The 14577-nt window shown below is 41.2% G+C and overlaps 1 protein-coding gene across 4 annotated transcripts; it reads left to right on the forward strand.

Annotated features, from left to right (window-relative positions):
- The first annotated feature begins 680 nt into the window (after positions 1-680).
- On the forward strand, positions 681-13920 carry LOC122887082 (BTB/POZ domain-containing protein KCTD1). Of its 4 annotated transcripts, none has more exons than XM_044219944.1 (6): positions 681-699; positions 1295-1370; positions 7248-7426; positions 8400-8544; positions 10000-10305; positions 12697-13920. In XM_044219944.1, exons 2-6 carry the CDS (start codon positions 1362-1364, stop codon positions 12856-12858), a joined length of 801 nt encoding a protein of 266 aa, XP_044075879.1. In that variant the 5' UTR covers positions 681-699; positions 1295-1361; the 3' UTR covers positions 12859-13920. The 4 variants fall into 4 exon arrangements, with proteins under 4 accessions (XP_044075879.1, XP_044075880.1, XP_044075877.1 ...); XM_044219945.1 differs by lacking the exon at positions 681-699 and adding an exon at positions 4905-5044 and having other exon boundaries at positions 1020-1370; XM_044219942.1 differs by lacking the exon at positions 681-699 and having other exon boundaries at positions 1021-1370.
- Positions 13921-14577: the final 657 nt, after the last annotated feature.

The following is a 14577-nucleotide window of genomic DNA, read 5'->3' on the forward strand; positions in this document are numbered from 1 at the left end:
ATGGAAAATGTTTTTGTTTGTATGCTTGCATCCATCAGTCACTGGTCCCTTGACGTGGCATTCTTATTCCACTGTTGATTGAACTTCAGAACAAACTTGGATTCAGTTTTCTCCCTGGATGAACATTAAAATATACGGCCTGTTTGTAAATATTTGTTCTGTCCTTTTCTTATGTTTTTTCAGCTTTTAAAGTTGGGTAGTGTTACAGTAACATGGCCACACTGATGTGCTTTCATAGCTGCTGTTAAAAAAAAGTTGATGCTCTCAACAGTAGGGGGCGCAAGAGCGGGCATTTCAGCCTTATTCCACTGTGTATGGCTTGAGATAACTGTTGAGAGTGTAAAGAAATATCTGTGTAAATTCTATGTCCAGCTGCGCACAAAATAGCACTCTTGACTCAGACAGAATAATTATGCATGTTCACATGAAGGAATTTTACAAAAGACATGCCTTTAAACATGTAATTCCTTTGCTGACTGCATCCCCCAAGTAACTCTAAAAGCCTCAGAAGTGCCTCAATCTTCCTGAAATCATGCATGGTTGAACATTTGAAATGAGCTCGCACATCACCCTCAGGCACTGATTCAGACTTGATTGGGGCAAGGCAAGCTGCAAGTGCTTATTTATACCACTACGTCATTTGGAGGTTGTCCAAAGGGAGGAAAAAGACTGAAAAGATTACAAAGGAGAAGCTACAGAGTGAGAATTTCATTAACCACATTCCATTAATTTAATAAGTTGATTCCAGGCTAATCAACAAGTTGTCTGATGCACGCAGTGTGTATGGCATGTGTTAAAGAAGCAGACTAGATATGTTAGATGTTTGAAAGGTAGGGGGAAAAAAATCAAAGGACTCCACCAACAATCTATATAATTATCATCATCTGCTGCTTTTCCTCCCTGGCAAAGAAACACTCCAACCATTTGTAGCAATCGCCGGGGGGAACGTTACATCAAAACTAATCATAACGATTAAAATCAGCTTCTCTGCGAGAGGAAGGCAATAGGCAAGTTGGAGGCAGGAGGAGTGAGGGTGTTTTAAACGCAGGAGAAAAAAAAGATTTCTTTATTTGATTTTATAAAAACATAAACTCAACAAAGACTAAGGCACTGCTGCTGTGATCTCTTCCTTTGCTCGGAGTTTTATTCTGCAGATTGGTTTAGACTGGGGCAGAGCAATGAGCTAATTGTATCCTGATCTTTGCCTTGAGGGGTTTCGGAGCCCTGGAGCAAGTATTCTCTGTATTTTGTTCTGTCTACCTTAGCCAAGCTATTGCATTTCTCACTGGTGTAGGAAGAGAAGCAGATCGTGGGCCAAATCGGAGGGAAAAGGTGCATAAAAAGATACTTTATGCCGCTCTATGTTTCAGGTAAGTGGAGATTTATTTGGTTTGCTATTATTTCCGTGGCTGGGTGGACTGGGACATTGAGGCGCAGCAGCTTTTACGCATGTGCCAAGCGATTCGAGCGGTACAGTTCTTAAAAAATATTTAACCACTTCCTGGCTATTGTTCCTTAGTTATTGTACAAATGTATGCGCGTGACAACAATATACGAGTTTTTGGTACATCTGGTCTAAACGAACAGCGGACTAGACTGCGATCTTGTCGAGCAAACACTCTTGTCCACCGTGTGAATTCGCTCCTGGCGCGTTTCAGCTCCGAACACATCACCGTCTCCGTCGCTGTTGCTGTATAACTTACTCATAACTTACTCAAACCTGCGTTTGTCGTTTCCATGAAGGTTTTTTGAAGTCAGTTTTGTCGTGAAACAGTTCTATTTCCTGGATGCCCCAGATCTTCTAATGAAAGACGCCATTGTGGAGTAATTTCGCCGCAGGCGTTTTTCTTATTCTGTAACACAGGGTGTACCTTTTACACAAGTCAATGCAGAATCTGTGAATCATCCTTTAATACAAGCCGTAGCCGTGTTAAGAGAATCATATTAATGTAAACGAAGACAAAAATAGGAGCGAATTTTGTCCTCTCGTCTCCCCTCTTGGCTCTCTGCTCTCTGCGCGTAATCAACTCCAAGGTCCGAATGCGAATCGGCAAATTATAGTTTACTAAGTAATAATCTGGACCGATTTCGCCTTTGGGACCATGTGTTGTATAAATAAACATATACTAAGCTTCATAAAGTTTATACTTTGAAATTGTGTATTACATCCTAAACAACAAATAGATTGTGTATTTGGTTAGTTAAATATTTCTCACTGTACTGCATGCAGGACGAGACTTTAAATTACATCAACATGATAAAAAAAAACTCTAAGTTTAGGTCACCTGTAATGAAAGCCAATGCTCTGTTTCACCAGTTTCAGAGGGCGCATGAATAAACAGAATGAGATTGAGATGTTGGGTTATCAGGACTGGTCACTTGATGGCGCTGTAATAACAAAACCATACTACTTTACTGTATGTACAGCACATGCACATCTGTAGCAGTCACATTACTCTGAACAATCTGACTCTGATCTGAAGACAGATATTTAAAAGGCAAGTTTGTCCACATTACATTTGTTAGACTATATCATCAGTTCCAAGTTAGAGGTGGTTTATTTGCTAAATTGGAACTCCTTGGAGAGAAATACTGTTATTATATATTTCATATTATGGCTCTGCCACTCCTGTGCCCTGGGACAGCTTGGTCTGCAACACTGTCTCCAACAGCCCGCAGCAAAGAGCACTGATCGCACTTCCTTATCTGTGATGTCATGCTGATGTACTACTACAGTAACTCCAGAAAAGACTGAGTTCAAGTAGACAAGTAGCCTTTCTTGTAATAAAACTCAGGGAATAATTATGTGTTTCTGTTTGATAAATATTGGAGTGCTGCTATAATATGTAACTGGCTTGGATGTAGAATTTGAAACTTTGTATCGGTTCAGATTGCTTTTTAGTTGTTAACAGAGCGGCTCAAGTTTTATGACATTGTTGATTCTGTGGATTCTCAAACGCAGATTGAATAACCATGATCCAGAGGCACTGCAAATGATTATTTCCCATTATTTGTTAAAAAGTGGTTTATCCAGAAAATCACATTTCTCTTAGCTGAGGAGAAAGTCAGCAAGGTCCCTTTCCTCTGGTAACTTTTTTCTGCCAACTTCTTCATCCTTTCACCAAACGCCAAAGTATTTTTTACACTGAACACATTTCTACATTTGTCAGCACCAATTTACAGATCTAGTGCTGCTACTGAGAAATATGCTTTTAAAAAATACATTCTGTATGAAGTTGTGTCTTTGAGGTTGACATGATGTAAACCCCAGATAATGTAATACATATTTCTGTACTCATAACACAAACACAAACAAAATGAAATTATTGCCACAATTCAGGACTTATGTCATGAAAGAGAGAGAAAAGAAAACACTGATGACAAGTTGTATTAAAATGTTTTAACAATTATATTAGCAAACTACTGTAGATGTGGTGTTGCTTGGGAACTGTGAGTAGTTACCTTGTAATGCCTAATGTTCATTTCTAAAATCCAAAGTGACACACACCTGACCAGACAACCAGCCTATAATATTTACCCAGGCCATTCTGTTATGACAGTCTCACTACCTGTTATATTTTTTTGCCTTTACAGCCGGCAGTGGCTGAAGTTAACCCAAAGTCTGTAGTTGTCTGTGTGTGGACATTTGAAACAGATGGCCATGGGCAACAAAGCAGAGACAACCCATCCAGATTATGTAAATACCAGTCTGCCTGCCTCGAACTGAATGTTAATGCTCTGATCTGAAATGCTAATTGTGTCTTGTGCGATATGTCGCAACACTGAAGAGCTGCATTGTGGGATGGAAAATTGAAAGCTACTTTGTTGCTGATCCCAACAGGCTCTTTGATTATTGCAATAACAGACATGTACTTGCTTCCTAGGAGCATTTGTGGGTAATACCCTGCATTAGCTTACTAAAGATGTAAACAGAACTATAATGTTTGTTCCTTGAGATGTAAAGAAGATGTTGAAATGATGCTTTTGCATAAAAGGCTTGAAAGACTTCAGACCAGTGATGGAAAACAACAGGAGTGACTGGAGCAGCCCAAGTACTCCCGGCTTTGATGCACTGTGCCTGTTTTAGATTTGTTTGTGCATACTGTGGTGCAACAAAATTACACAAGCTGGGTAAACGAGCAAATTCCCTAAACACATACGTTTTGACTTGTTTCACAAAGGCTGGAAACTTTTGGAACACTTCTACAAACACCATCACACATGGGAGACTTGTAGCACTGTGCCAAATTCAAAATGGCAACAGGTAGGAATAGTGCTGGTGTTTAACATCTGCTGTGCACATCTGGAGATGATGGCTGATATATGAGCACCAATGGTCAGTCCTCCGTCACATGCTTACTGATGGATTGTGACGATGTGGTGACCTTTGAACTGTCCTTGAGATAAAAGCATGAAAGACAGAAATGTGATGTGGACATCAGTCCGGGAAAGATCCACACCACATGTATCTTTACTTCCAACAACTCAGAATGATTTGGTGATATAAGAGCTCATTCCCACAATCCGCTACCCCCTTCCACCTCCCACCCACCCAGCCACCCGTTCTCTTTCACTCTATCTTCTCTCTCCCCTGCAATTTTCCATAATGCCTTACAGATTTTACACTCAATCCACCTTTGCGATGACAAGGCTTTGAGGAAATCCAATTCCACCAAGCTGTTTTCAGAACTTACTCTCCACAGGCACACAGTCGCTCTCACACTCACACACACACACACACACACACACACACACACACACACACACACACCACCATCTCCACAAATTAGTCAGGGAACAAATTACCTGCATTCTGAGTGTGATCCCACGCACTTTGCCGGCTGCCTTACACAGGTCCCCTTTTGAAGAGCAGCCATGTGATTTCTCTCTCTTTTGCCCTGCAGGCCCCTTTGCCTTCTGCGAGGGATTCTGGAGTTGAATTTTAAAACTATGTATGGCTGCTGCCTAAGCTTATCAGCGCGTGCACAAGCGGCATGCAAATCAGACCAGGATCACACACCGCATTGGAGGCCTACACTCAAAGGCAAGCTTAATTGCTAATTGGGTATCTAGGTGTGAAACTCACACTGCCAATGCGAAGCAGGAATGTGGATGTTTTAAGGCCAGTGGTTGAACTAATTAATTTTAATCTGAACGTTATTAAAATTTGTGGATTCCCTTCATTTTCCATGGAAAAAACAGCCCAGGAGAGTGCTGTGGCAGTACTTTTAACAGCAATTGGACATGTTGTGGTCTGGTTTTATACTCCATGAAGTCATTAGTGTGGTGGTTTTGCAATGCTGATGTGGTCATCAGAGGTGGTGTTTACACACTGCAGTCATCATACAGTAACTCTGATATTTGTCAGGCATATAACCAAGGAGAAACTCATCAACAAGATGTTTCAAAGGTTCTCTGAGGGACAGACGGCTGTTTTGGAGGGGTGTGATGTGGGGCTTGAGCTGTGATGTTTCTTTGCACTCATAAAAGGCACTTGAGTTATTATTAATTTTCTGTACAAATTATGAAAAGAGCGTTTATGCACTTATTAACAATGTATCTGGGCAACTGGAAATGCTTTTGTGTGATTGGAAAGATCATGATCAGTCAGGTGCTTATGGTTGTGGATGGAGGGTGTTATAAGGGCATTTCTGTCCAGGTGGTTGAGTGGGTTCTTTCACTGAACTTTGGACTTTGTGGGTCTGTTGTGTTGAAGGAGGGTCTGACCTGCTGATCAAAACTGCTGCTGAACAATGGGCAGAAACATCAAGAGGAGGGTGACCGTGCGCAGAAACACTGCTCCAAAAGGGCAAAGGCCAGCTGTGACAGGTCCAAATGTGCGCGTTCACCCGACTCGCATAACCAGGCGATCTTTTTTTTTTGTGAGGCAGGATTTGTTTTATTCTGAAAATGCGATACACATACCTGCCACTGAAACAGCGACAGCCCAAAAGAGCCGCAGGCGCTACAATGCTAATGTTGTCGGGGGCTTTGACTTCTCCCAGCCATTGCAAAGAAGCTGCTCCGTGTGACAGCCACTGCGCCGCTCTTCCCCCGGTGTTCGCTATCCCGCTTTTCACGCCTCTTCACATTTGGCAGGTGTGTTGGAAAAAGCCGACCGCGTCCTATCAGCTAACCTTATTTAGTCTGCGTTGTAATGGACGAAACGGACATCATGGACTTAACGCATCAGAAGGCGAGAAAGCGACCGCGTCCAATCAGTTCTGTGGATGAGTCCGTGCACGCTTCTCTCAAACGGCTCCCGATCCGAGCAGCGGATAGCAGGGAGCCCTCACTGATGTTCGCTGTCAGAGGAGAGCCTGTTCCCGCAGCATCTCTCAAGCAAAATGACCATTCGGTGTCTTCCTCTCCAAACACAGTGATGCCGGCACAGGTAAACGCGTGAAGTCCGATATTGTCTGGGGTGGGGGTGGGGGGATTACTGTACTACTGGAGTCGAACTGTCACTTTTGCTGGAGGAGCGAAGTGACAGACACTTACGTTTTATTGAGTGCAGTGTGTGAATAGATTTTCTTCCTGCTGTCCTTAAATGTAGAGTGCGCACTATTGTCACGTTATTTGAATATCACGCACGCACAGTCCTCTGTTTGCCACTATCCTGCTTTAATTTATTGTTATGCCAGTTTTAATCATTTTCAGAAAATGTGTGTAATTATATATGCAATCCTCATTGATTGAGGTGTTACAGACGCTAGTATTTTCTCCCATCTTCATTCGGGGTCTGAAACTTTTGGGGGTAAAGTCATTTTCTTCTGACAGCTTAACAGAAATTGTCTGCTAATGGTGTTTGTAGGTTAACAGGAGACGATTTCTCCAAATCCTATTACGGTATTCAAATCAAGAGTCATTATTGCTCATTTCCAAGACTGTAGAGATTGATGCTCCAAATTAATTTGGTTTTGGAGATTATGGCCCACAGGAGTGGTTGCTTGTGGATTGTGGCAACATTCAGGTCAAGGTCAGGCTGCTCTAACTTGCAAAGAAGAAAATCTTCCCCTTTCACTCCTGACTGTGGAGTGTGTTATGTTACAGAAATGTTAAGATTTCTGTGTCTAATTATCCAAATTTTTTCCAAATTTTCTGAATCTTAATTATCAAGTCTCCTGTGGTTGTAATGATGTATTTTGTTATCTGCAGAAGAAAAATAAAATTGAATACATCTACCTATCTGTCTTACCTACCTGTGTTATAATATGTTCTCCCACAATTGTGTTGTGTTTTAACAGGATAATCGCTCCAGCATGTCCAGGCCTATGATCACACGGTCACCGGTGTCTCCCTTGAGTAACCAGGGCATCCCAACACCTGCACAGCTCACCAAGTCCAATGCCCCTGTGCACATTGATGTGGGCGGACACATGTACACCAGCAGTCTTGCCACCTTAACAAAATTCCCAGAATCCCGGTGAGTCTGCTTTACCTTGCATCTGTATTTTAAGTGTGTGATGGAGATAAAGTTTGCCTTTTTTTTGGGTCAGTAGTGAATATTTGTGTCTAGTATTTTTGCTTTAAATAGGGAAGGAGATTGTGGAAGATTCAGTGTCTTATAGAGAGCCAAATGTGTCATCCTGTGACATTAACAGTCAAATGTCACATCTCTTCAAATCACAGAAATATCTCATGGATGCACTTGGTGGAGAAACTGAGTATATATGAAATACTTACTACTCCTATCCAACAAATTTGCAGTTTCAGTAGCTTTTGGATTTATCAGGTAGTATCACAAAATGTTTCCTTGTGAAGTAAAGCCCACAGTTATTTTGAGCGATTAACAATTTGTAGGCGCTTCAAGTGCAGAATGCAGTGCAGAGACAAAAGCAACTTGGTTATTCTGACAGATGTCACAGCAGCAGTAAAGGGCCAAAGGGCATGGGGCCATCTGGAGGCTGGGAGGCCGCACTGTCGCTCAGAGCCCAGGCTGGAGGGTGACTGGCACCCTGCTTCAGGCAACCAACTACCAGCTGGCCCTGACCTTTTCAGACCACCTCTGTTTTTAATATCTTTCTTTCTTTCTTTATGGTTGATGTGTGTATTGAACTTGGTAATGTGTGCATGTCTGTGCAAAGGTGTGAAAAACATTTCAGAGCTTGAGAAAATGAGTGAGTCACATCCTTTTGCACATTCTCTTGCTTCACTGTATAGTTTTTGCCTCTCTCTGTTTCTTTTTTCTATCCCTTGTCTCCCACTATGAAAATGTTCAAGAATCATAGACTCAAGAGTAGTATATAGACACTGCATTAGTTCATAACTACTGTTAGGAACTTTTTCATGCAAAAATCAAGAAATATAAGATTGTTAATGTTGACATGTTGTGCCCCTGCCTCCCTCCTTCCCTCCCGTTCTGCCTAACCCACCACCCTTCCCTTCTCTGTGGGTAGAATTGGTCGTCTCTTTGATGGCACAGAGCCTATAGTCCTGGACAGCCTGAAGCAGCACTACTTCATTGACAGGGATGGACACATGTTCCGCTACATCCTCAACTTCCTCAGGACGTCCAAGCTCCTCATCCCAGACGACTTCAAAGTGAGTGGATGTCCATACTAGAAACTGTAAAGTCCCATCAGCCAGTCAGCAGTCCTACAACTTAGCACACACAATGAATGCTAAGGCTGTGGAATGCCTTTGGTCACTTGTCCCCCTTGAATTGCTCGAAACGGTTCCCATGCTGGAGAATAAATATCACGGCAAACAATCATAATGCATTTATTCATCATAAGCTGCAATTTAGTCCCCTCTAGCTATTAGTGGCCAAATATTCTTTGGAGATATGTAAGGAAAACAATAAGCTTGCATCAAGACAAATAAATAAATGCTGTGATGCCCATGACGACATTGCATGTGCTAGATTTTGTTAGTGCTCTATGTTCTCGTGCCAAGTGTCCATCCAGTGTGTCTCACTGTATGTGACACATTAGCATTCCTTCTTTTTTACTCTTATGTATCATTTAGTCAGTAATTACTTAACTTGCCCTGGGAGAAAACAAATAACCACATTATCTGATGGACTGTCCACAGTTTGACTCAATCAGTGGAAAGTATGTCAGCTAAAATAAGCAAAGACAAAAGACAGGCTCAAGTTCAGGCTAAGGCCACATTCACATTGAGTAGATTTTTAGAGGAGCATGAGAAAACTTGAATGTGGTGCGATTTACGCCCTGCAGTCCTGCGGGTAAAGGATCTGCTCCTCTACCCCACGCAACCCTGTGTTACATGTCGCACTACATCTCCTCCACTCTGGATCTTTTGTAATTTTTGCTGAATGGTGTCTTTGCTAGGGTTTATTGCTCATTCATGTAGAACAGTGGTTTTCAAGCTTCTTTGTTGTTTCATTTTTGGTATGGAAGAAAATCACAACCTTAAACTGATTAACTTATTCTGTTTTTTGTTATTTTGCTAGATGTACTGTATTCTGCATTTAGGCTACAGCTTCTTCCAATTCAGTTTAGTCTACCTTAAAAGTCAAGGGAAGTTTCTTTGTACTATATAAATATATGTTGCACAGTTTTCTGCTAAGCATAATCTTTCCAGTGTTGACCTCATAACCAGCATGAGTCACACACTGTTCTCACTGTTATTTTGTAATTTTATACAGTATGCAACATTTTGACAGCCTGTAAACCTTTAAACCTCTTTGGTTTTTGCGTGGTAAATAAACCTAGTTATTCACAGTGTTGATATTTGCTTCACAAACTTGGTGAAGTATCACTATAAATATTAAACTACATTGAAATAGAATTTAAAAATAACACTTTTTAAAGTATTTTTCGGACATCTTTGCCTTTACTAGATGGGAGACAATAATGAGCTGACAGGAAATGAGGGATGGGGGATTACATTGTCAGTGTCCTAAACCTTTAGGCCACCAGGATGCAAAATAATATACAGCATTTGCAATGTTTTGAAAAATTCTAACTTTAAATTGTTAAGGCAGATAATCACACATTTATTTTTGCTGTATCCTATGCACTTCTCCTACAGGACTATAGTCTGCTGTATGAGGAGGCGCGATACTTCCAGCTGCAGCCCATGCTTGCTGAGCTGGAGCGCTGGCGCCAGGACCAGGAGCTGGGCCGGGTGTCGCGCCCTTGCGAGTGCTTGGTAGTGCGCGTTGCCCCTGACCTGGGCGAGAGGATCACGCTCAGCGGTGACAAGGCCCTGATTGAAGACGTGTTTCCGGAAATCGGTGACGTCATGTGCAACTCTGTCAATGCTGGCTGGAACCATGACTCCACGCACGTCATCCGCTTCCCACTTAATGGGTACTGCCACCTCAACTCTGTCCAGGTAATGGGAACAGTTGTCTGCTGTGTGTGTATTGTCATTTATACTGAGCATTTTATTCAGCATTCCTCAAGAAGTTTAAACACTCAAAGGTTAGATAAAGTAATGTTTTTCTATATTTTTCCATTCAATTGTATGCCCAAGGAATTGACTGAGGTGATGATCTGTTCATTCATCTTCTTTTCATCTGCTGTTATACTGTAGACTTTCAGAATTTTACTGATGTCTGATTGCAGAATCTTATCTCTTTTAATCTAATCGAATCACAAAAACAGCCTTGCAGAAAAATGAGTTCTTTGATGAGTTCATGAAAGCATCAATTTAGCAAGCCATCATTACACAAGTCTACCACCATCTTTACTTTTCTGTGATCTGACCGGAATAATGATTTCAACTTTGGCTCCGGAGCTGGTGGATGGTCAGCTTTGATATCATAATCCTCACATTTCAAGCCTGCTGTGTTCCATGCGGATGAAAAACCTTTACAATTTAATCCATAAGTCATTTTGATGGTGGGCACCAGTGCCAACCTGCATGAAAGGGACAGTAAATGGGTTGATGGTGGATTTTAACCCATTAAGTGAGGGAATGGCTGACACCTTGAATCATGGTGGAGAGTCACAGGAATGTGCAAACTGAGGGGAAACTGGCTGACAGCAAGAGGAAGTGGGCAATTCAGGATGCAGTGAAATACTTATATAGACATAAGATGATTCTCCTGAGTGTCTTAGAGGGTTGTTTGATCAATGCTCAATTTAAAATCGAAATAAAACCAAGCAACTCCACATATTTTTGTTTGTAACATCCAAGCAACAAATTAGTAGAACACTGATCAACAAGACTCCAGATGCATAAGTATATGAATACCAGCAATTCTATGAGGCTGAGCAGGCTAGTGATAGTTCTACACCAACATAACATTAGAAAAGTAGTCTTGCTATATGAACTTATTTTTGTTGATAAAAGACTTCTTTACTGTTGTGTTGATTAACATGTTTAAGGTTGGCAAAGTTGTGATTTCTTGGGTGCAGAACTATGATATGAAGCCTTTTATTATTCAAAGATGGATCTATAAATAAGAACTGAATGCCAGTGCACTCTTGACACCTGCTGTTACATTTATACTGTATAGAAATGATTTAATATGATCCTTTCTTAGGCATAATGGGTTCTAGGCAAAACCTTACTTGTACTTGTAGCACTAAAACAAGACTTTAAAAAGAAAGCTTCTACATTCAGACATAATGTGTTACATTCATCTTTTATACTCTGCATGTATTTGGCAATATTGTATTTCCCTGATTATATATTGATATTCCACTAATTCATTGATGGTAAAATCCTCAGATATGCATCAATAAATGACGGAGGAGAGGCATATTTGAAAAGATTTCACAATGATTTGGACTGTGTCTCCATCAAATCTCCATCTCCCTCCCAAAAAACACACAAACAAACCCGTCTCTGAAGTGTGTGAGTTGTGGAGAGCAAGCAAGAGAGTGAGCATGCTCCCTGGCAGGTTGTCCCCAGGCAGGGCCCATAATCCTGTTTGGTTATTAAAGCATGCCGGCGGTGGATGCTGTATCTGCGGCTAATGGAGGCAGGGCGGGGGTTTTGAGAGAAGGAAGGGGGGCAGAGAGAGCTGCCAGCAGTAGGGGGACCTTTGTAGTTTTGGCGGAGGCTTGGGCCTGGGGGCTGGGGGAGAAATGGGGAGAGGGGCTTTTGCTGAGCAGCCCACACTGAGCCAAGTGGCAGAGAGAAAGCCTCACTGCTCCCTGGGGCCTCTTCGATGGAATGTGATCCTACAGCCCCCTGGACACGTCTGTAGATGTCTGCAAGGCTACGAGATCAGGAACAGCTACACACACACACACACACACACACACACACACACATATATATATATATATATATATATATATACACAAATATATATATATATATATAAACCAGAAAACAATGAAAATGAGGCATGAGGCAAAATGAGAGGCTCTGTGTTTTGTGAAGGTCTTGTGAAAGTCTCATCCAAATTCCCGTCACAGGCCGTATGTTGCTGCAGCTTACTCCCAAAGCTGTTTCCAATGCTAGACTTAGCACTCGGCAGCATATAACTAGAAGAGTTTCAGATGATTCTGTGCTTTCCAGTTTTGCAGTAGTAAACAAAAGGTTAGAGGTTACATTAATGTTTTAGCATCAGGGAATGTGGGGAATGGTAGACCTCCACGAATGATTTATCGGGCATCCAGGTTGACACTGACTATCAAAGATATATGAGTAGCACTGCCTGTCACCGTAGCGCTAATAAAGGATGCTAATGATGCTTTTCCCTCTGTGATTGATGTCCTGTATTGCCACTGACATCATCGTCCTTCTATCCCATTCCACCTCTTCCAGGTTCTAGAGCGTCTCCAACAACGTGGCTTCGAGATCGCTGGCTCCTGTGGTGGAGGCGTGGACTCATCCCAATTCAGCGAGTACGTCCTGAGGAGGGAACTGAGGAGGACGAGTCAGCGAGGATCCAATTCAAACAGGATAAAGCAGGAGCAGCTGGACTAGAAACCTCCTGAACAGTAGGAGGTGCTAGACTTTTCTGTGGCAGCCAAACGCCCAATGCTGCAGAGCTCTGTGGACTCTGTTTTTCTTCATTTCCTTGTTGATGTTTTTGTTTTCTTAAACTTGAGAACCATCTAGAGAATAAAAATGAGGTGCAACAGGAGATTTTTTTGCCATAAGAAGATACAAGACATTTGATAAGTTTGAGATTGCAAGGACATTTGTGATTGTCTAGTCCCCATAAACCAATTTAAAAAGGATTTATATATGCTGGATCCCCAAACAAAGTTTGTTTTAAAACTTAGAGCCTACATTAGGTTGAATATGATTTCTATTATACCCATATAAATTAAAAAGGCTTTTATTGCTGATGTAGTATGTTGCATAGCTTGTCACCAGTGACTTGATTTTGTTGTCTCACTGGCAAATTGGCGAAGTCTGTTTTTATCCCTCGCTGTAAAAACGTCACTAATGTGTTGCTTACAGTACAGAATGTCTCAGTTGTCATAAACAGTTAGTTTCAACAAAGCATCTTTTTTCACAATTAAAATGATGTTGGATATTGTGATACCAATGAAGTGTTTTTTTTTACTTTAATGAAAGTTATTTTATTTGATTATGCCATAAAATATAGTTGACATTAGTATCATAAAAATTAAACATCAAAGACCATTCTATACGCAGTAAAGAAAATAATTTAGTAAATTATTATGTCACACTATTTGCCTCATTGGGGAGTATGAACTACTAACCCCCATGTGCTACCTTGGGAATCATTTAATTGGATCATAATATTCCTAGGAGTCGTGACCTGTAAATTTTTTCATTGTATATGTGTTTGTGTTTTTTACATTGAATCTTTTTAAAGCAAATTTGTTGCCTCAGATGTGACTGAACAGATTAAAGCGTATTGTACTACCCACTCCAAGATCACTTTTACTTGTAGCACATATTGATATGAAGTTGGATATAAAGTATTTCTAAGATGACTGACCCACCTACGCTCCCTAGATTTGAGTAAAGAGGAATGTAGCAAAAAATGTGAAATAAATCTCAACAAAAGTTGTCATGGTGTCTGTTCGCTATTTTTACATTGCTGTAGGGACTGCTTTCACATGTCCGCCCAGTGTTGCATTTCAAGCACAGTGGTTTGATAGTGATTCCTTAAATTTGAATTTACTGCATCTATACTACCCCTTAAGATTCTTTCTTTCATCCTGATTGTGTTCAGTGGCAAACAAGAAACACAATCTTTTACATTATGTTGTGTTTTAGCTCTCTACAACCAGAGAGGTAAAGCTAACTTTACCATGGCAATATTGTACCTTGGAGGATTTATGCTGGTGCATCAGTGACTACATGGGGCATTCTTTACTTAGTTATATTGAATAGAGCCGGCTTCTCCACGCAAGTCCTGTCAGTTGTGCTTCCACATATCCCTGCAGGGCCAAAATCCAAAGTGAAATCCCACACGGAGCCCTGTCGTCTTGTCTTCATCCCTTTTGGCAGAATCTCCACTTTCTTTGGATATCTACGGTTTATGCTATATGTCTCCCTTTCAGGCCTTTTTGCCCTAGATTCCCTTTTGACTGACTGTTATGCTCATAGGATAGAGGTGCAACTGTGAGTGGTACACAGCCATGCTTTGCTCTCAATCATAAAATCAAATTTTCAGTGCCTGTGTGATTAACAAGTATTCATTGAGCAAGCATCAAACACATC

This window comes from Siniperca chuatsi, linkage group LG13, assembly GCF_020085105.1.
Source record: "Siniperca chuatsi isolate FFG_IHB_CAS linkage group LG13, ASM2008510v1, whole genome shotgun sequence".
Taxonomy (NCBI): domain Eukaryota; kingdom Metazoa; phylum Chordata; class Actinopteri; order Centrarchiformes; family Sinipercidae; genus Siniperca; species Siniperca chuatsi.